At 42.3% G+C, this 23,617-nt stretch overlaps 1 protein-coding gene across 2 annotated transcripts in view; it reads left to right on the top strand.

The window, feature by feature from the left end:
• LOC121573985 (kin of IRRE-like protein 3) overlaps positions 1-23,617 on the top strand; it is a 377,432-nt gene that overhangs the window by 262,052 nt on the left and 91,763 nt on the right. For both annotated transcript variants that reach the window (XM_041886424.2, XM_041886423.2), the window contains exons 4-5: positions 18,967-19,124; positions 21,115-21,265. In XM_041886424.2, the coding sequence (XP_041742358.1) occupies positions 18,967-19,124; positions 21,115-21,265 (309 nt within the window). The remainder of the gene's footprint in view (positions 1-18,966; positions 19,125-21,114; positions 21,266-23,617) is intronic.

The following is a 23,617-nucleotide window of genomic DNA, read 5'->3' as shown; positions in this document are numbered from 1 at the left end:
ACAAAATTACTACCACCCCGTAGCACTCACCTCTGTCATCATGAAGTGCTTTGAGAGACTAGTCAATCATATAACCTCTACCTTACCTGTCACCCTAGACCCACTTCAATTTGCTTACCACCCCAATAGATCCACAGACGATACAATCACCATCACACTGCACACTGCTCTTTCCCATCTGGACAAAAGGAATACCTACGAATGTAAGAATGCTGTTCATTGACTATAGCTCAGCATTCAACACCATAGTACCCTCCAAGCTCATCATTAAGCTCGAGCCCTGGGTCTGAACCCCGCTGTGTGCAACTGGGTCCTGGACTTCCTGACGGGCCGCCCCCAGGTGGTGAAGGTAGGAAACAACATCTCCACTTCGCTGATCCTCAACACTGGGGCCCCACAAGGGTGCGTGCTCAGCCCCGTCCTGTACTCCCTGTTCACCCATGACTGCGTGGCCAAGCACGCCTCCAACTCAATCATCAAGTTTGCAGACGACACAACAGTAGTAGGCTTGATTACCAACAATGACGAGACCACCTACAGGGAGGAGGTGAGGGCTCTGGGAGTGTGGTGCCAGGAAAATAACCTCTCCCTCAACATCAACAAAACAAAGGAGATGATTGTGGACTTCAGGAAACAGCAGAGGGTGCACCCCCCTATCGACATCGACGGGACCGCAGCGGAGAAGGTGGAAAGCTTCAAGTTCATTGGCGTACACATCACTGACAAACTGAAATGGTCCACCCACACAGACAGTGTGGTGAAGAAGGCACAACAGAGCCTCTTCAACCTCAGGAGGCTGAAGAAATTTGGCTTGGCACCTAAAACCCTCACAAACCTTTTCAGATGCACAATTGAGAGCATCCTGTCTGGCTGTATTACCGCCTGGTACTGCAACTGCACCACCCGCAACCGCGGGGCTCTCCAGAGGGTGGTGCGGTCTGCCGAACGCATTACCAGGGGCAAACTACCCGCCCTCCAAGACACCTACAGCACCCGATGTCACAGGAAGGCCAAAAATATTATCAAGGACATCAACCACCCGAGCCACTGCCTGTTCACCCTGCTATCATCCAGAAGGCGAGGTCAGTACAGATGCATCAAAGCTGGGACCGAGAGAATGAAAAACAGCTTCTATCTCAAGGCCATCAGACTGTTAAATAGCCATCACTAGCACATTAGAGGCTGCTGCTGCCTATTGAAATCACTGCCCACTTTAAGAAATGGAACAGTAGTCACTTTAATAATGTTTACATATCTTGCACTACTCATCTCATGTGTATATTTTGTATTCTATTATATAATATTCTACTGTATCTTAGTCCATGCCGCTCTGTCATTACTTGTCCATATATGTATATATTCTCAAATTCCATTCCTTACTAGATTTGTGTGTATTGGGTATATGTTGTGAAATTGTTAGATATTACTTGTTAAATATTACTGCACTGTCGGAGCTAGAAGCACAAGCATTTCGCCACATCCGCAGTAACATCTGCAAACATGTATGTAACAAATAAAATGTCATTTGATTTGATTGATTTGAAGTCAAACAAAACAGCCCCCACAATCTTTTTATCATACATTTCTCTCAGCCAATCATCAGTTATTTGTATAAGTGCTGTGCTTGTTGAATGTCCTTCCCTATAAGCGTACTGAAAGCCTGTTGTCAATTTGTTTACTGTAAAAAAACATTGTATCTGGTCAAACACCATTTTTTCCAAAATATCATATGTGCCCTCCAAAATGTGTTAGGCCCAACAAACACACATTTCCAAAATGTGTAAGGCTAGGTTCACATCTAACAGCTGATAAAATATGGTTTTATACAATGTCTGAAAGTTAGTTTGCTTATTAATCTGAACAGTCTAGTTTTAGGACATCTAATTTCAGCTGCTGGAGTTTCCCAGATTCAACAACTCAAATCTTCGCAAAAGACTTGAGACGAGACTGGTCCGTTTGGCCAAACAGAGAACAGGGTGCTGACGTTCTGTGTTTTCCCAACTGACAGCTAGCTAGCTAGCTTGCTGATATTTCTCTGTCAAGTCACATAGTATGCCTTGTCTTTGGTAAGTGTGTGGCTGCAAGTCTTTCATGACACTTACAGGACATTTGGAAAGTATTCCCTTCCCTTTTTCCACATTTTGTTACATTACAGCCTTATTCTCAAATGGATTAAATCAATGTTTTCCCTCATCAATCTACACACAATGGCCCATAATGACAAAGCGAAAACAGGTTTTTAGAAAGATTAGCAAATGTATTAAAAATAAAAAACCGAAATACCTTATTTACTTAAGTATTCAGACCCTTTGCTATGAGACTCGATATTGAGCTAAGGTGAATCTTGTTTCCATTGATCATCCTTGAGATGTTTCTGCAACTTGATTGGAGTCCCTGTGGTAAATACAATTGATTGGACATGATTGGGAAAGGCACATACCTTTCTATATAAGGTCCAAAAGTTGACAGTGCATGTCAGAGCAAAAACCAAGCGATGAGGTCAAAGGAATTGTCCGTAGAGCTCCAGACAGGATTGTGTCGAGGCACAGATCTGGGGAAGGGTACCAAAAAATGTCTGCAGCATTGAAGGTCCCCAAGAACACAGTGGCCTCCATAATTCTTAAATGGAAGAAGTTTGGAAACACCAAGGCTCTTCCTAGAGATGGAGAACCTTCCAGAAGGACAACCATCTCTGCAGCACTCCACCAATCAGGCCTTTATGGTAGAGTGGCCAGACGGAAGCCACTCCTCAGTAAAGGTCACATGACAGCCCACTTGGAGTTTGCCAAAAGGCACCTAAATTACTCTCAGACCATGAGAAACAAGATTATCTGGTCTGATGAACCAAGATTGAACTCTTTGGCCTGAATGCCAAGCGTCACATCTGGAGGAACCCTGGCATCATCCCTTCGGTGAAGCATGGTGGTGGCAGCATCATGCTGTGGGGATGTTTTTCAGTGGCAGGGACAGGGAGACTAGTCAGGATCGAGGGAAAGATTAACGGAGCAAAGTACAGAGAGATCCTTGATGACAACCTGCTCCAGAGTGCTCAGGACCTCAAACTGGGGACGAAGGTTCACCTTCGAACAGGACAACAACCCTAAGCACACAGCCAAGACAACGCAGGAGTGTCTCTGAATGTCCTTGAGTGGCCCAGCCAGATTCAGGTTCTGAATACTTATGTAAACGTGATATTTACGTTTTTTATTTTGCATAAATCTGCAAAAATGTATACAAACCTGGGTTTGCTTTGTCATTATGGGGTATTGTGTGTAGTTTGATGAAGGAAAAAACGATTTAATCCATTTTAGAATAAGGCTGTAACGTAACAAAATGTGGAAAAAGTCAAGGGGGCTGAATACTTTCCGAATACACTGTATTTGCTATTTTAAGTACAAAGTTTCCACACATCATTGAAAAGTGTAAAGTGTTACCGTGAAAACGGTCTCAACTTCTCGTGTTTTATTCTGAATGCCCTGTCGTTAGTCAGTTGTTCTACTACAAAAAATGCTAAAACTGTCTAGTTTTGTCTCATCTCGTCTCTCCTCATGTCGGCTGCTAGATCTGAACATGCCTTTATATAACGCAAGAGAATGATTGAAAGCCCTTATTTTTGCAAGCAGTTTTATAATCGTGGGCCGACAGTCATTCAGTGCTGAATAAAAGTCAAAAAATAGTTTTTCCACAGCCTCTGTATTAGGGTACATATTACTTGGAGTGCCAGTGTCTGCTCAGATTATTTTAACGTGTAGATTGCTGCAAGTCCTATAAGCCATCCCAGCTATCGACATTATATTGAGGGCTGGGGGCAAATCTCACAAGTGTTTTCTTTGACATGTCTCTTACATCTGCCTATGTAAAATTACATGGGACATATCTGCAAATGCTATCATTATCCATAAAATGTTCCAGTTATTTATTCTAATCAATGTGTGTGATTTGTCATTTGAAAAAATTAAACTGAGCTCATCATGGGACAGACTATCCTACAGAAGCTCTACCTCAGCTAAATGCTTTGCCTTTCTTACCGTCATTAAATGACCCTACCTAATTGCATGCTAACTCGATCAATACCTTTTCAGAGGAAAAATGCAAAGTGAACTGTAAGCTTCAATTCATGAGCATCATGTTTGAAAACAACCTGCCCCCGTGGATGAAAGTGAATTACAGGCTCAGATCAACTTTGGTGTGCCGTGAAAGATCGCTAAATAAAACATGAAGTAAACCCCTTCTACATACATCTACAATGAAGAAAAAAAGTATTTGATCCCCTGCTAATTTTGTACATTTGCCCACTGACAAAGAAATTATCAGTCTATAATTTTAATGGTAGGTTTATTTGAACAGTGAGAGACAGAATAACAACAAAAAAATCCAGAAAAACGCATGTAAAAAATGTTATAAATTGATTTGCATTTTCATGAGGGAAATAAGTATTTGACCCCCTCTCAATCAGAAAGATTTCTGGCTCCCAGGTGTCTTTTATACAGAATCTGAGCTGAGATTAGGAGCACACTCTTAAAGGGAGTGCTCCTAATCTCAGCTTGTTACCTGTATAAAAGACACCTGTCCACAGAAGCAATCAATTAGATTCCAAACTCTCCACCATGGCCAAGACCAAAGAGCTCTCCAAGGATGTCAGGGACAAGATTGTAGACCTACACAAGGCTGGAATGGGCTACAAGACCATCTCCAAGCAGCTTGGTGAGAAGGTGACAACAGTTGGTGCGATTATTCGCAAATGGAAGAAACACAAAAGAACTGTCAATCTCCCTCGGCATGGGGCTCCATGCAAGATCTCACCTCGTGGAGTTGCAATGATCATGAGAACGGTGAGGAATCAGCCCATAACTACACGGGAGGATCTTGTCAATGATCTCAAGGCAGCTGGGACCATAGTCACCAAGATAACAATTGGTAACACACTACGCCGTGAAGGACTGAAATCCTGCAGCGCCCACAAGGTCCCCCTGCTCAAGAAAGCACATATACAGGCCCGTCTGAAGTTTGCCAATGAACATCTGAATGATTCAGAGGAGAACTGGGTGAAAGTATTGGGGTCAGATGAGACCAAAATCGAGCTCTTTGGCATCAACTCAACTCGCCGTGTTTGGAGGAGGAGGAATGCTGCCTATGACCCCAAGAACACCATCTCCACCGTCAAACATGGAGATGGAAACATTATGCTTTTTGGGGTGTTTTTCTGCAAAGGGGACAGGACAACTTCACCACATCAAAAGGATGATGGACGGGTCCATGTACCGTCAAATCTTGGGTGAGAACCTCCTTCCCTCAGCCAGGGCATTGAAAATGGGTCATGGATGGATATTCCAGCATGACAATGACCCAAAACACACGGCCAAGGCAACAAAGGAGTGGCTCAAGAAGAAGCACATTAAGGATATTTATGTTGTTATTCTGTCTCTCACTGTTCAAATAAACCTACCATAAAAATTATAGACTGATCATGTCTTTGTCAGTGGGCAAACGTACAAAATCAGCAGGGGATCAAATACTTTTTTTTTAACCAGTGTTTTTCAGAGCAAAAAGGATTTTCCCTCCCCTCAGCAGCTTAGCGGTTATTACTGTCACTCTTTTGTCATGGATTAGCCTTTACTCCAGGGGTAATCACCCCCTGTGCCAAGCAATAAAATATCAATCAAACTGAGGAGAAGCAGCACACATCGCCTCATCTACGAGGCCGCTTCTTGCCTGCAGCCATAGAGCCATTGCACATTGACGTCCCGAACCGCCTGAACTCTTCCCCCCACAGTGGCTGTTTTTTTGTCACTGTAACCTTGCTATGGTGATTGATGTCTTCTCATATACAGCAAGCTGATATTTTTATCCCTCATCCCAACATCCTCCCGTCCTACCAATCTGCCTCTTATTTAATGTCAAAGCCAGCAGTGGCCAAGGCTATATAAACGAGCGCTAAATTGGGGAGGGAAACATAGTCTGCTGTACTTTTGTGTCAAACATTGATTGTCGGCCTTTGCAGATGCATTTTCATTCCCCCTCTCTGTGATCTGTACTGTCTGGGTTGTTCTATGCGTTGAATCGGTTCCCAATGATCTGTAAGTGGAACTTTTGAGTGTAGAGCCTGTTGATGTATGGCCTAAAGTCATATAATGATGATAGATGCAATTACTAATTTTAGCTTGAATTGGTTGAGCTACGAAATGTTAATGAAATTAAGTATTATGTTTATTTGGAATAATGTATTTTTATAAGTGGGTATTGAACACTCCTTTTATTATATATTTATTGCCGTGATCTGGTTCTCATTTTGATGGATCATTTGCAAGTCAAGCAATTAGCGTCTGTTGATGCATCATCAATCGATTTGAGAGCTAGTTCTTGTATTGATTAGGCCATCCCGTGTTAGTATTATTGGCATGGGGTCATTAGCTAGGTTTCCATTCTATTGGACACAGATTTTCATACAAATATTCTAAAATCTGCATAAAAACAATGTGCGCATTTTCGCACCAAAGGTGTGTTCCCATCAAACAGATTTGTTCTGGATAAAAGGCTGTGGGTGATGACATAGACAAAACACTTTTACGGTTAAGTTCCCAAATAAAAAATTTAAGTTAAATGGGTTTCCATTGCATTTTCAATCTAGTTTTGGTGTATCCTCTCTAGACAGTTCGCTGAAAAAGTGGACAGTGTAGGTTATATGATGAGATATGCATAAGAGCAATACCATTTTTATTTGATGATTGGCAGCCAAGCATCATCATGTCACCAGCATTCAAATAATACCCTCGATATTTATTGGAAATTTGAATCAAGCTCACCAGGTCATAATTTATTTAATCTGCCTATAAACTCTTAATGCTTTCCCACGTCGTAGTGGTAGTACAACGTATCATATCATTGCGTGACTCCAAGTTTACTTCTATATGATGGTTATTATATCAATATTTGCGCATAAAGGTGTTTCCACTGCCATTTCTCGCATAATTCATTTTACTGACACAAAAAGATCCCACCATGTTGAACGAACAAATTGTTTGTCAACATTTATTAAATTGAACCGAAATTTCCTTTTTCCATCAGCTCAATCGTGACTTTTTAACCCATTACAGTCTAAGCCCTGTCTACGCTATATGGAATTGTTTTAATAAGGTCATACCAAGGATCATTTTGTTATTTGATTTTGAATTTTAAGACCTCTTGAAGTATACAAAAATATCTATATTTATATATATATTTGATGAAAATGCTATTTGGCCTTATTGCTATTAGCCCATACAAACGCATTGAATAACATACAGTGGGGGAAAAAAGTATTTAGTCAGCCACCAATTGTGCAAGTTCTCCCACTTAAAAAGATGAGAGAGGCCTGTAATTTTCATCATAGGTTCACGTCAACTATGACAGACAAATTGAGAATCCAGAAAATCACATTGTAGGATTTTTTATGAATTTATTTGCAAATTATGGTGGAAAATAAGTATTTGGTCACCTACAAACAAGCAAGATTTCTGGCTCTCACAGACCTGTAACTTCTTCTTTAAGAGGCTCCTCTGTCCTCCACTCGTTACCTGTACTAATGGCACCTGTTTGAACTTGTTATCAAGACACCTGTCCACAACCTCAAACAGTCACACTCCAAACTCCACTATGGCCAAGACCAAAGAGCTGTCAAAGGACACCAGAAATAAAATTGTAGACCTGCACCAGGCTGGGAAGACTGAATCTGCAATAGGTAAGCAGCTTGGTTTGAAGAAATCAACTGTGGGAGCAATTATTAGGAAATGGAAGACATACAAGACCACTGATAATCTCCCTCGATCTGGGGCTCCACGCAAGATCTCACCCCGTGGGGTCAAAATGATCACAAGAACGGTGAGCAAAAATCCCAGAACCACACGGGGGGACCTAGTGAATGACCTGCAGAGAGCTGGGACCAAAGTAACAAAGCCTACCATCAGTAACACACTACGCCGCCAGGGACTCAAATCCTGCAGTGCCAGACGTGTCCCCCTGCTTAAGCCAGTACATGTCCAGGCCCGTCTGAAGTTTGCTAGAGTGCATTTGGATGATCCAGAAGAGGATTGGGAGAATGTCATATGGTCAGATGAAACCAAAACAGAAATTTTTGGTAAAAACTCAACTCGTCGTGTTTGGAGGACAAAGAATGCTGAGTTGCATCCAAAGAACACCATACCTACTGTGAAGCATGGGGGTGGAAACATCATGCTTTGGGGCTGTTTTTCTGCAAAGGGACCAGGACGACTGATCCGTGTAAAGGAAAGAATGAATGGGGCCATGTATCGTGAGATTTTGAGTGAAAACCTCCTTCCATCAGCAAGGGCATTGAAGATGAAATGTGGCTGGGTCAGCATGACAATGATCCCAAACACACCGCCCGGGCAACGAAGGAGTGGCTTCGTAAGAAGCATTTCAAGGTCCTGGAGTGGCCTAGCCAGTCTCCAGATCTCAACCCCATAGAAAATCTTTGGAGGGAGTTGAAAGTCCGTGTTGCCCAGCGACAGCCCCAAAGCATCACTGCTCTAGAGGAGATCTGCATGGATGAATGGGCCAAAATATCAGCCAGGGATATTTCCCAGATTCTGCCTCTGCCTCTGCCCCTTCTACCTCTACCACTCTTCCATCCCCTGGCCCTGTTTGATCCTCTTGCCCTGCTCTCTACATGGGCCCCTGTCTCTACACTGGCCCTCAGTAATCCTCCACGGACCCCTGGACCTCTGCCCCTGCAATCATTTAAGAATCAGGATCACCATTATCCTCCAAGTACATTTATATGTACATTTACCTGTACCAGAAATTTGACCTGGTGAAATGGTGCTGCCAGCAATTGACAGAAAATATACTCTATGTAAGTATAGCAATTAGTAGATGGTAATTGTATGTGCTGTAAATATGTCATAGACCTAGCTATGACTGATAGCTAACGTTAGCTAACTAACTTACACCTATTGATAAATTCATACAGTAATAAACTAGATATTATATTACCTCAATGTGATTTTTATTTTGTTTAAGGAAGACAAACGTGACTAATTAACACAAATATACTCAATGTTTTGCTAATACATTAAATGACAACAAACATTTTTGATTACGACAAGCCTAACTAATTTTACCAGCTAGCCTAGTCCAGCCAACAGGCAGAACACAGCTAAACACTACAAAAAGCTATTTTCCAGAAGTGTACAATATAATGGATGATGGCTAATTACATAAGATAATTGAATGTTTTAATCCAAAAAGTACTCTTACCAGTATCTTTGGTTATAGTCCGACAGGATTGACTGCAAGGCTAAAAGGCACTACGGCAGAGTGACAGTTGAGTTGTAAACATCACTCAGAGCGTGAGCGAGATTACATCTTCGCTACATTCAAGCCCTATGTCATCACCTCACCTGGCTGAGAAATCAGCAGCAAAATGTAAACAAACCTGAAGGGGGAAAAAGTGAAAAAAGCTCTGGTATTTCCAGTGCTGTGCTGTCAAAGCTGTCAATAGGTAAAATTAAAACTTAATATCTCTTATTTGAGCGATATAAACCAACATTTTATTTTGCACTTACTGAGTCTGGCTTTAATAAGTATTATACCATGGCATTGTTGAACACTCGTTTCTGATTGTCTTGAAGGGCATTCTAGAGCGTGCATTATTTCCCTATAACGAACGGTATATTTGCACAGAAAAAAATTCGATGGCTTTAGTTCGTTCTTACATGTTCTATATTTGAGCTGCATTTGAAAACAAAAGTCAAATTGAAAACATTATTGCCATTGTTGAGTTTGATTTTCATAATAGCAAGCTAGGACTGAAGGTTTGGTTAGCTAAACTAGCAAGTCTGTTTGGTTACCAAGACAACTACTGTCGCTATCTTGTAAACTTGCTAGATACTTTTCTAGCGGCAAATTAACATATTTCTAGCAGCAAATGTGTTAAATTACTGTATAGCCATGGTACGTAAGGGATAATCAACTCGTGGCTCTATGTGTTCTCTGGAAAATAATACAACTCCGTGGAAGGTTAGTTACACTCCACTAGTGCTTCGTGGAACACACCTTCCACGTCATTCATTATTTACCATAGAACGCATAGTCTCTTGTTAATGATCCCTTACGTATATACCACCTTAATAGGGAATAATGGCCTTATTAATTATCTATCACTAGGAAACAGGACTGCCTTAAATTAGTATTAAATGTACCTTAATTATCCCTTAAAACATAAAAAGACCCCTTAATATCAATTAAATCAGCCTTAAATTAAACAATTGGCCTCTTAAATTTCCCTTAATTTTTTTTATCTCTCTGCACGAGAGACTGTCTTCATTCTCCCCCTGCCTGTGCATCAGTTGACACTGTGCCCCTCCGGAGTCTCCAGCCAGAGCGGTGAAACAAGTTGTACCTTGTGTTGGGCTCTGGGACCCATTACATTCCCCATTTAAATGAATCACAGTTTAATTAACTTCAGTGGCATCTCTCTTATCTGGAGAGGTAACATTCACTAAGGCAAGGTGTGACTGTGTGACAGGCAAACGCTGGCAAGTCCTCTTGCTACGAATGTGATGCACACAGACACAAATGTACTGCCGAAATGTACTGCCAATCTCCTACAGTGCTGTTTGTTGGCGGTGGAGACTTGGTACTGACTCTTTCAAGCGAGTGAAGGGCTACAGTGGCATGGATAAATGTGGGGAAAATGAGGACGAAAGCCTAAAGTGGAGATAGAAACCTTAGGCTGGTACAAGAGAATGTGTGCCCAACCGAACCTCCAGAAGAAAACGTTTTCTCTCGCCTGCAAAATCCTGCCCTAGACACATTTTTATCTGGATGTTGGGTTGTGCGTGTCATACCATAGACCTTAGAATGTAGTGTAGAACTTTCAAGAAGGATACGGCGACAGCTCTGAATGTGTGTGCTAAGTGCATACTAACAGCTGACATGAAGAAAAGGATTGATTAAGTCATCCATCTTAAAGTTCGGAAGGTGAGAGGGCGAAGGCGAAGGCACAAACGTGGCACTGCCAGTGAACCCACCATGAAAGTGATTAATCTGCCCCGGCCGCAAATTCCTGCGAGGTGGCCATCTTAAGCTCACAGAACCAGATTCAGGTACATTTGAAAACGGGTCACATTTTCCCCAAGTCATCCTCCCCTCAGTTTTTTTCCTAAATGTAATTGCTCTATTTTCCAGACTATTTTTTCCTTCTTTCCCCATCTACAGAACTGAATGACTTTGGTCCCTCCCAAGGGGTCAGTGAATCAAGTGGAGAGAAAGAACATGTAATTCAGTGACAAAGAGCCAGGCCCTATTGTGGAGAGAGAGAAAGAATGGGAGAGAGGGAAGGGGGAGAGAGTGGGCTTCCAGCGTCCAGCGACAGTAATTAAAGTAGGAGGTGATTAGTCCACCTCTGTGTAGGCCAGCTCATGAGAAATCTATTGACTGGCCACGTTAAATCGTCAATTTGGAACCATTAGGCCAGAAACATGGTGGTAATGATGATGGGTTGAGCCTCTGTGGGGTTACTGGAGAGGAGGCCCCCATCTCTCTCTCTCCTTGTTGCTCTCCCCCTCTCTCTCAACCCCTCTCTCTCTCTCTCTCTCTCTCTCTCTCTCTCTCTCTTCTCTCTCTCTCCCTCCCTCTCTCTGGGGTCTAACTTGGCTTCGGAGGCCAAACATCACTGCTGATGTCGTGAATTAGGCCCGTGTAATGAGTCACGCGGTATTAGCTCCTTTGCCGACCCATGGCAAAAATGCTAGCTGGTTCCCTCAGTTCTGACATCACGGACGATACAACACAAGACCTGGGAGGGTGGGAGGGTGAACTCACTGCACTGGTCAGGATTTTATGTGGAGTTCCCAAGGCCTGTTGCTTAGCTGGTTCACACCTCCAAAATGTGTGTGGTTGGTGTCACCTGATGCTCATCCAGAGTCTGAGGCTCTGGATGAGCATCAGGCAACCTATTCCCTATTTAGTGCATCACTTTTTACAAATAGAGAATAGTGTGCCATTTGGGATGTGGCCTAAGACAAGGAACCCAACAGCATGAAAGGCAGGCAGTTGAGGACAGATGACTAACAGTAGCGGCTTGTTTAGTGCTCAGATAATAATGTAAATGTGCTTGTTTGTGATATGTTGTGCCAGTGACAGCTGTAATGTTTGCTGATTTAGCATCACAGAGCGAGAGATATTGAAAATGGTCCCCTGTATTGCACCAGTCGGAGCAGAAAGGAGCTCCATGAATTATTCACTGCATTTGGTTTGCTTTCAGTCTCTCTTGGGCTGCGTCTCAAAACCCTATTCCCTATATAGTGCACTGCTTTTGAACAGATCCCTCTGGGCCCAGGTCAAAAGTAGTGCACTAAACAGGGAATAGGGTGCCACAAATGAGACTGAAAGCAAACCAAATGCAGGTTGCCAACCTGACATTATTGCCTTCTTGTTGGTCTCATTAGTCGACAGGGAAGAAATAAAAACACAAAGATTTTTTTTTTTCCAACATCACAGTATAACACAGAGGACCACCACTGATTTTAAACCTGAGACTCCACCTTGTCAATAACAAACAATAACAAATCTAGTCCCCCGTAGACAGATTAGCGTGGAAACTCAGGGAGGAAATTGCCTCATCATGACTTGATTTTAGAGTACTGTTTATTTTTTAAGACATAATAATATAACTCTTGACTGGTACGCCACCATTGCATCACCTTAATAATGATAATAATAATAATATGCCATTTAGCAGACACTTTTATCCAAAGCGACTTACAGTCATGTGTGCATAAATTTTTGTGTATGGGTGGTCCCGGGGATCGAACCCACTACCCTGGCGTTACAAGCGCCATGCTCTACCAGCTGAGCTAAAGAGGATCACCCACCTTCATGTAATTACTTCAAAATTACTTCAAATTCTCACTGTATCCGTTCAAGCTGTGGGTGATGTTTCACTCACATTTCGGATATTCAAGCAATGTCTTCATCTTCAGATTTTAAAATATTAGAAAAATGTATTGTGCAGATTTTGGTCAAGGTGAAGGTTGTTGTAGCCTGTACTGTATTTACTCTTTCACTTTTTAAACTCTTCTTGAAGTTACTTAACAGTATATACAGTGACCTCCAAAAGTATTGGGACAGTGATTAATATACTTCTTTGGGGCTCTGTACTCCAGCACTTTGGAATTGAAATGATACAATGACTATGAAGTTAAAGTGCAGACTGTCAGCATTAATTTGAGGGTATTTTCATCAATATCGGGTGAACCATTTAGAAATTACAGCACTTTTTGTACATAGTCCCCCAATTTTAGGGGACAAAAGTATTGGGACAAATACTGTATTAAAGTAGTCAAACGTTTAGTATTTGGTCCCATATTCCTAGCATGCAATGATTACATCAAGCTTGTGACTCTACAAAATTATTGGATGCATTTGCTGTTCGTTTTGGTTGTGTTTAAGATTATTTTGTGCCCAATAGAAATGAATAGTAAATAATGTATTGTGTCATTTTGGAGTCACTTCTACATTAATGTTGATGGTACCATGATTAAGGATAGTCCTGAATGAATCATAGGATAGTCCTGAATGATGAGTGAGAAAGTTACAGATGCACAAATATCATATACCCAAGGCATGCTAACCTCTTACCATTACAATAACCGGGGAGGTTAGCATTTTTTGGGAGGTATGATATTTGTGCGTCTGTAATGCTCAATGCTCGAAACTGCGCTATGCCACTGGGCTTCCACCATTTTAAAGTAGTTAACTGGGTGGGGATTCCTATGAGTTGGGAGCAATCAGCCAATGAAGAATAAAAAAAAATTACTACTTTAAAATGTTAGGTAGCCTCAATGGCGCTGCCCATGCTGTCACAAACGTTATGATGGCACAGATACAAAGATGAGTCCTGTATCTATATCTATGGCCTGTTGTTGACATGTGTATCTGCCCTCTCATTGGCTACAATGGTCCCACATGATCTCGCCTTCTCCCGCCTGCCTTCCATCTTTGAGGACATGTATTTCCATTGTTACAGCGGTCGCTTGACTATCTTGTCAATATAATAGACAATCTTCGGCTATACCGGTTTCATTGTAACTGTGCTGAACAAAGATGGCAGACAAAAGTGAAAGCGCTTGCCAAGGTTCTAATCAGTACTCTCCCAGCTGTGAGGGATGAGTAATGAGCAAAGGGGCCAAGTCAGGCCCTAATGAAGTCAGCTAGCTCTCTCAAACTCCATCTCCATCACACTCTTTCTCTAACTCTCCTGCTGCTGCTGCCGTGCTGTATAAGGTGTTTGTCTGCATGAAGCGAGCTAGCGAGCTATACCGCTCTCCTAATTTACCCCTGGGAGGGAAGATAAATGGATGACGCTAATTAAGTGAACGCAGTGATGGCAGTAGTGGTATTGGAAGGCCGCGGTGTGAATGTCCAATGTCTAAGTATGGAATTTAAGTGGTGGTGATGGCGATATGCCTTGTTTTGTATCTGTTTCATGTAATATGTTACATATGAAATGCATACAGTTGAAGTCGGAAGTTTACATACACCTTAGCCAAATACATTTAAAATCAGTTTTTCACAATTCCTGACATTTCATCCTAGTAAAACTTCCCTGTTTTAGGTCAGTTAGGATCACCACTTTATTTTAAGAATGTGAAATGTCAGAATAATAGTAGAGAGAATTATTTATTTCAGCTTTTATTTATTTAATCACATTCCCAGTGGGTCAGAAGTTTACATACACTCAATTAGTATTTGGTAGCATTGCCTTTAAATTGTTTAACTTGGGTCAAACGTTTCGGGTAGCCTTCCACAAGCTTCCCACAATAAGTTGGGTGAATTTTGGCCCATTCCTCCTGACAGAGCTGGTGTAACTGAATCAGGGTTGTAGGCCTCCTTGCTCGCACACGCTTTTTCAGTTCTGCCCACACATTTTCTATAGGATTGAGGTCAGGGCTTTGTCATGGCCACTCCAATACCTTGACTTTGTTTTCCTTAAGCCATTTTGCCACAACTTTGGAAGTATGCTTGGGGTCATTGTCCATTTGGAAGACCCATTTGCGACCAAGCTTTAACTTCCTGACTGATGTCTTGAGATGTTGCTTCAATATATCCACATTATTTTCCAGTCCCTCCTGCAGTAAAGCACCCCGACAGCATGATGCTGCGACCCCCGTGCTTCACGGTTGGGATGGTGTTCTTCGGCTTTCAAGTGCCCCTTTTTCCTCCAAACATAACGATGGTCATTATGGCCAAACAGTTCTATTCTTCTTTCATCAGACCAGAGGACATTTCTCCAAAAAGTACGATCTTTGTCCCCATGTGCAGTTGCAAACCGTAGTCTGGCTTTTTTATGGCAGTTTTGGAGCAGTGGCTTGTTCCTTGCTGAGCGGCCTTTCAGGTTATGTCGATATAGGACTCGTTTTACTGTGGATATAGATACTTTTGTACCTGTTTCCTCCAGCATCTTCACAAGGTCCTTTGCTGTTGTACTGGGATTGATTTGCACTTTTCGCACCAAAGTATGTTCATCTCTAGGAGACAGAACGCGTCTCCTTCCTGAGCGGTTTTATAGTTGCGTACAATTTTTTGTACAGATGAATGTGGTACCTTCAGGCATTTGGAAATTGCTCCCAAGGATGAACCAGACTTGTGGGGGTCTACCATTTTTTTCTGAGGTCTTGGCTGATTTCTTTTGATTTTCCCATGATGTCAAGCAAAGAGGCACTGAGTTTGGAGGTAGGCCTTGAAATACATCCACAGGTACACCTCCAATTTACTCAAATTATGTCAATTAGCCTATTAGAAGCTTCTAAAGCCATGACATCATTTTCTGGAATTTTTCAAGCTGTTTAAAGGCACAGTCAACTTAGTGTATGTAAAATTCTAACCCACTGGAATTGTGATACAGTGAATCAGTGTGATACAGTGTGATACACTCACTAAAATAAAGTGAAATAATCTGTCTGTAAACAATTGTTGGAAAAATTACTTGTGTCATGCACAAAGTAGATGTCCTAACCGACTTGCCAAAACTATAGTTTGTTAACAAGACATTAGTGGAGTGGTTGAAAAACGAGTTTTAATGACTCCAACCTAAGTGTATGTAAACTTCCGACTTCAACTGTACTGAGCATGTTAAGGAGTGACAGAGAGAGCATTGACAGATGCAGCTCTCGCTCTCTCTCTCTCTCTCTCTCTCTCTCTCCCTTTCTCTCCTTCACTCTCTTTCTGCCAATCAATAATTCACTGGAGTTTGAATACAAATCTAGGGTGATCAGTTCTGGTTTCACACAATAATGTAATTGCCATTAACGAGCTTGGATTCGGCAAAACTCTCCCCAACTAGCTACCCTCTTTCCTTCTGCCTTTCTTTCTGCCTTTCTTTCTTTCTTTTTTTATTTTCATCTTTCTCTTGCATGAAAGGAGGCAGACTCTGGTTTCTGCTTCCTCTTTTGCCTCTGAGTAATCGCTCACCTAAGGGAAGTGTCAGAGGAGACCACACAAAGCAGTGGCAGCGGCGAGGATTATGATGTATAGCCTCTATGCAACGCAGTCTAAACGAAATCCTACCAATTAATGTGTATTTGAAATTTAGGCCACTTGTTAATGATGACACACAATATTTGGAATTGCAACTATGTTGAATTTACATCCTTCAGCCCCCATGCTGCTCTGAAATTAAGTGTATTTTATTTATACAATGCCTTCAGAAAGTATTCATACCCTTTGACTTATTCCACATTTTGTTGTTGTCACGTTCGTTCAATGACGGGTCAGACCAAGGCGCAGCGTGATACGCTTACATGTTTATTCAACTTAATAAACACAAGACAAAACCCCAAAGGTGCGGACACAACATAAACATAACAGGATAGGGGCCGGGTGGGCATTCCGCCTCGGAGGCGGATCCGGCTCCGGGCGTGACGACCTCTTACTCTCCGCCTCCCTGTTGCGCCCCTGGTCTGGTCTGGAGCCGCTGACCGGAGCTGGACCAGGCACCGGTGGAGCGGACTGCTCAGGCTCTGGACTAGAGCCGCTGACCGGAGCTGGACTTGGCACCGGTGGAGCGGACTGCTCTGGCTCCGGAGTGGAGCAGCTGACCGGAGCTGGACTGGACCCCGGTGGAGCGGACTGCTCTGGCTCCGGAGTGGAGCCGCTGACCGGAGCTGAACCGGGCACCGGTGGAGCGGACTGGGTTCCTTTATTAACCCCCGCTCCTTCTGCTGCCTAACCAGCTCCTCTCTCCGTGCCTCCACTATTTCCTTCTCCCTTTTAGCCTCCTGTAGCGCCTCCCTCTGACCGAATAACTCCTGCTCCCTCTGAACCAACAGCCCCCGTAACATGGTGGCCTCCTCTCCTAACCTGCAGATCCGCCCTTCCACGGCCTCCTGCTGCCTCGTCGTCCACCCCGTGTGCCCCCCCAAAAATGTTCTTGGGGTTGCCTCTCGTGTCTCTGTCGTCGGCACTGTTGGCGCCGTTTCTCCTCTCCTACCTGGGCATCTAACTTCATCGCCTCCCGATAACGGACGGCCTCCTCCTTAGTAATTCTCCCCCAACCGTGGAGGACATCTACTAAGGTTACCTCCCGTTGAGTCCCAGGCGTTTGCTCCTTCTGGGCACGCTGCTTGGTCCTCGTTTGGTGGGATCTTCTGTCACGTTCATTCAATGACGGGTCAGACCAAGGCGTAGCGTGATATGCGTACATGTTTATTCAACTTAATAAACACACGACAAAACAATAAATGAAACGTGAAGTCCTAAGATAGACACACAACATACCTTACACGGAACAAGATCCCACAACTAGACAGTGCCAATAGGCTGCCTAAGTATGGTCCCCAATCAGAGACAACGAGCGACAGCTGCCTTTAATTGGGAACCACACCGGCCAACATAGAACTATACATACTAGATCACCAACATAGAAAATACAACATAGAACCTTCACACCCTGACTCAACATATAAGAGTCCCCTGAGTCAGTGCGTGACGGTTGTGTTACAGCCTGAATTCAAAATGCATTAAATATTTTAAAAAATCTTACCCCATCTACACAAAATACCCCATAATGACAAAGTGAAAACATGCAGATGACAAGCATACCCATAACGTGATGCAGCCACCAGCATTCTTGAAAATATGTAGAGTGGTACTCAATGTTGGATTTGACCCAAACATAATGCTTTATATTTTGGACATAAAGTATGATGTTTTCCCCTATTTGTTTTCAGTTTTACTTTTGTGCCTTATTTTTATTCTGTGGAGGCTTCCTTCTTTTCACTCTCATAAAAGTTAATATGGTGGAGTAACTACAACGTTGTTGATCCATCCTCAGTTTTGTCCTTTCACAACCATTAAACTCTGTAACTGTTTTAAAGACTAAATGTACCTCATGGTGAAATCCCTGAGCGATATCCTTCCTCTCCGGCAACTGAGTTAGGAAGGATGCCTGTATCTTTGTTGTGACTGGGTGTATTGATGCAATTAATAACTTTACCACATTTTTACTCCTTAACTTATTTAGACTTGCCATAACAAAATCTCAATTTAATCCATTTAAAATTCAGGCTGTAACACAACAAAAATGTAGAAAAAGTCAAGGGGTGTGAATACTTTCTGAAGGCACTGTACGTTTCCATCCCAGACTGAAACGTCAGAAGTGTTACCCTGAGTTGGCATGCAATGTCATAGCAATGCCTGTTAAAGGGATAGTTTATCGAAATTGCAAAACAACATATTGATTGCCTTTTACAGTTGCGTTGGTTTTGGGCCAAAAATGCTGAGTATTTAGAGACAGTGGCCAAGTAAACAAAACCTAAGCATTGTTGTTTTAACATGTCTATAAACTGCTTACAGGGTAAAGAAACCAATATACTACTATTGTAAGTCTTGAACTGCTCTACAACAGGACAAATCCAATAGAAAGCAATGCAAATGAAATAAATGCATCTTTATGGTACTCCACAGTTCCCCCTGATGACCCTGTGATTGTTGGGGCCCCTGTGGTGAGCCTAAGGGCCGGCGACCCCCTCAACCTGACGTGCCACGCCGACAATGCCAAGCCTGCCGCTTCCATCATCTGGATCCGCAACGGGCAGGAACTGAAGAACGCCATGCACTCTAAGGTAAGGACATGGGCTTAGCTTCCACTAGGGATGGGGGGGACATGTCCCCTCCACATTCTGAAATTGCATTTTTGTCCCCCCCAGTTTTATAATTTAATTGTAGGTATGGATCTAGACTGGGTATGGTTTGAGCTAGATTTGAATGATCTCTGTGCTGACCTGACTCTTTCAACAGGACATCGCTATTTGTACATATTGAAACTAATTCAACACCTTAACCATTACACCAAGCAATTCAAACTGACTTATTAAGGTTGCTACAATGGCCCCTTCCTACGGAAAGAGCGCCCATCGCTTTTCTATCTGCAGTCCCTCATGCCCAGGCTTTGATGGCATCACAGTAGCGTCATCCCACTTCTGACACCAATGTAGAGAATTCAGGGGGTTGCTCTGACCAGCACTCCAGCGAATGTCAACCCAACACCATAGCTGTTACGCCAAGAGATCCAAACCTCTTCACTATACAATATGTATGTATGTACTGTATTTATGTATGTACAAATTCAATACATACTGATAAAACTGTTATTATACCTCTATACAAGACATGAATCTAGATATTTTGCACTCACTAAAAACTACAAGAACTGCATACACTGAAATTAAGTTTACATAAATTGATTGTGCACCTGAAATGTGTCCTTTGGACCTTGATAAGAGGTGTGCTCTCTCTTCCCTCACTTGGAGGAATCCTTCCCACTCTTTCTATCTTCCTCTCTTCTCCTCTCTTCACTCTTAACCTTCCTCCATGTGTCCTGAAAAAGGCCTCGCTCTGTCAGTTTAATTTACATTTTACATTTTAGTCATTTAGCAGACGCTCTTATCCAGAGCGACTTACAGTTAGTGAGTGCAAACGCCATGCTCTACCAACTGAGCTACACTGGACCGTGGCAGCTGAGATTTTTTATTTGATTCACGGGGCAAGATGGAGCACTAGTGCTTTAAACATGACGAAAAAAGAGAAACCATTCCAACACTCTACATTATGGATGTGTTCATGGGCAATTTGTTCACTTTGTCAGCCCTGAGTCGGAAACTGAGCAAGTGAGAGGCGCGTTTAATCTTGCAGTATGATCTTGCTTGTTCCCACTCAAACTCACTGGAGAGCGCTCCTTTCACTCATTGTAAGCCCATAAATTAGACACAGGCAAACCACTTAGACATATTTATTATTATATCAGCACCCTCCTTCCCAATTAATATTCCATACATCCCCACTTTACATCACTCTAACATGGAGATAGGACTATTTTGGGAAAATAAGGAGTATTCTAGAATTCTATTGGGATCTTGATGGTTAATAACTGACACAGGGAGGGTATAGTTACTTTGTAAGTACTTAGTATCAGCATCTGTATGGAACATTTGTATATGTGTCACATCTGATACTGATTACATCATATTGATGACACGTCACAATGTTAGGATGTCAAGTCTTTTTGATTCATCTGAATCTGTTAACAGCTCCATTTTAAATGCATCAGGATACTTTATTTTGGAGACAGAGCACCAATATGTTTCATCTTCATCCATGGATGAGGCTGGGTTTTGGAAAAACATACTTTGATTCAGATCATGACTTGACTTGGCATATCAAGACATGCAAATTGAGGTAAACGATAGAGAGACGACTGATTCCATCTGTCAAGTATGACATCAGAAATCTGTTTTTAAAAATTTACACCACTAAACTCTATTACTATGTAATTACAAATATGTTACTACCATGTTATTACTATGTAATTCAAGGCAAGACATACATGAGATTCATGAGGTCATACAGTTCGTATATATTGCATGATGTACTGTAAATCGATTGCTCCCCATCTACTGTATTACTTGCAATGGCTGTGATATGTGGTTGTCTTATTTACCTTAGTTGCTCTAGTCACTCTGGATAAGGATGCTAAATGAACACAACGTAAATGTAATTTAAATAAGACATCTTGTAATGATAATAGCTATCTCTGGTCTTGCATTGATTCCTCAGACACTGTTGCAGGATGGGCGAAGGGAGAGTACAGTCAGCTCACTCTACCTCTCTGCTTCCAACATCGAGACAGGCCAACAAATCACCTGTCGCGCCTCAAACAAGGCCGTGCCCAACGGGAAAGATGCCATTGTCACAATCGATATTCAACGTGAGTACAGCGCCCCATATCTCACACTCGCTCACATTAAATTCATCCATTCGTCTATCTATTTGAACAATCAAACACTGTATTTATCCTATTTTTACTGCAGAATTCTACCCCTAACATTGCACATGCTAAATCAACATTTCCAATATTTATTAACATTGTCTTTTGGAGGGTCCAAGGCTGGGTTTTCACAAACACTGTCGAAATGTGAATTCTATTAAATGCAGCACTTCCTATTCAAATAAAAATTAACATGACTGATGTGGTCTGGGAGCACAATGGAAGAGATAATGTGTTTGATGTCATGGTCTCAGCCAATGAAAATCAATGTTAGTGTTTGCCATTTGATTCTTCTTGTGTGTATGGCCATTGTGTGCACTTCTCTTTCTTTCTTTCTTTCTTTCTTTCTTTCTTTCTTTCTTTCTTTCTTTCTTTCTTTCTTTCTTTCTTTCTTTCTTTCTTTCTTTCTTTCTTTCTTTCTTTCTTGTGCTCAACCTGCCACTAATCATTTATACAAAAGTACTATCAAAAGAGATTCCTTCTGAATAGTGAAAAATAGGCCCCTCTGTACAAAATGCAATTGTCAGAAGGTATTATTTGATCACAAAAACCATTTGCCGTAAGTTATGGATTTTGAACAAAGGCCTTTTGCATCCATCACAGCTCCTTCAAAGCTATTAAGTTTGACTAATAAAACTGAAATACTATTCAAGGATCCATTACTTTTGACAGCTCTATTCTTCCTCATCGTGCATTCTTTCTATTTTTGTGTGTCATCCAAAAGGAATCCTCTCCCCAAGCCTTGGCACGGGGAGAGACAGAAACAAGAGCGCTAACTGATTAGCTGTTGTTGTGTGCACTGTCAGAGAGGGTCCTAATCGTTTTGTCATGCAAAACAATGGCGCCGTTTTTATTTTTCCTCGCAGCAAGTCAACTGCTTTATAAAAACAAATGTTTGATTCAGCCCTAGCTCTTTCTGTTTGGGTAACCTTGAGTTTGCCTGAAATAAAATATATACCTAGCAGGCAGCAGCAGCAATAATGGAGCTATAGTGATGCCGTTTGTGATCGAATCAATTTGGGTAATAAGGTGAATCTGATACCGATGGTAAGCGGAGCTCGTTTGATGGGAATGAACTGCAACAGTGCAGAGTTGAGGACAGGGCTCTCCCCAATATACCAACAGTGGTTGAAGAACAAAACCCCCCAAGAGTAACACACTCTATTGGCATGCCAAAGCTGTAAGAATCAATTCTCCTCAGGATGGAAATGTGAGAGATGCCATAACAGACTGAGAAGAGCTTGAGCGATGGGTCTGCCTTTAGCACTCAGCATGAGCCTTACTGATCTCCAATCGGCCAATCGCGTGGGCCCGCCTAAATGTGTCTCTCGTTTCACTTTGCATGCGCATTCAGTAGCAAAGGGAGGGGTAAAATAAAACACAAGGAAGCAATTTAGCAAAGTGGAAAGCCAGCCATAAGCCACTAGCCACAGGCTCCCCTGTTACCGAGGGTGGGGGAATGGAAACAGGTGTTGGATGAATAAGTGATGACAGCGCGTGGCGAGGAGAAGAGGCCACGAGGCTCGTAGGGGTCCTCGGGGGGCACTGACTGCCACCAGGGGCGCCCTACTGTCACAGTAGCCAGTTAATATTAATGAGAGGCAGCTGGTTTGGGTGGCGGTGGCGGGCAGTGTGGAAAGAAGCACACACACAAACACATGCCCCAGAATGCATCGGGCAGAGGGCAGACAAACAAGGGGGAGGAGGTTAGCACGGGACACGGGGCCCGTCTAGTCGGCGACTCCAATCACGTCAGGTATTCTCTCACTGGTTATGAACAACCTTACAAGCAAGCATCTTGGTGCCCGCCTATCTCTCGTAGGGTAACGGTGGTCAAAGTAAATATTAAAGCCTTAGACCTATCACTAAAAGCTTCAGTCATACAAAAGTTATACTTAAATCCGAACTGGTTCTCTAGCAAATTAGTAAGATTGTCTCACCCAATGTTCAAGAAAGGCCTTTTTCCCTTTATTCAGATTACAACAACTCATTTGCAGTTATTTGAAAAGGAAATCATCTCCCAAATATCACTATTTCTAAAACAAGCCATAGAAAGTTGGTTGCATTTTCAATTTAATCCTCCAGAAACGACAGAACAAATAATGCAACAAATATTGTGGTTAAATTCAAATATACTAATTGACAAAAAACCTTTATTGTTTGACAGAATGTTTAAAAAAGGTATAATCTCCGTAAATGATATCATCGGTAGGACTGGTGGAGTTACAGTGGGGGAAAAAAGTATTTGATCCCCTGCTGATTCTGTACGTTTGCCCACTGACGAAGAAATTA

The sequence above is a fragment of the Coregonus clupeaformis genome, chromosome 9, assembly GCF_020615455.1.
Source record: "Coregonus clupeaformis isolate EN_2021a chromosome 9, ASM2061545v1, whole genome shotgun sequence".
Taxonomy (NCBI): Eukaryota; Metazoa; Chordata; class Actinopteri; order Salmoniformes; family Salmonidae; genus Coregonus; species Coregonus clupeaformis.
Note: the sequence above shows the minus strand (reverse complement) of the source record. Positions and strands in the feature narration are given on the sequence as shown.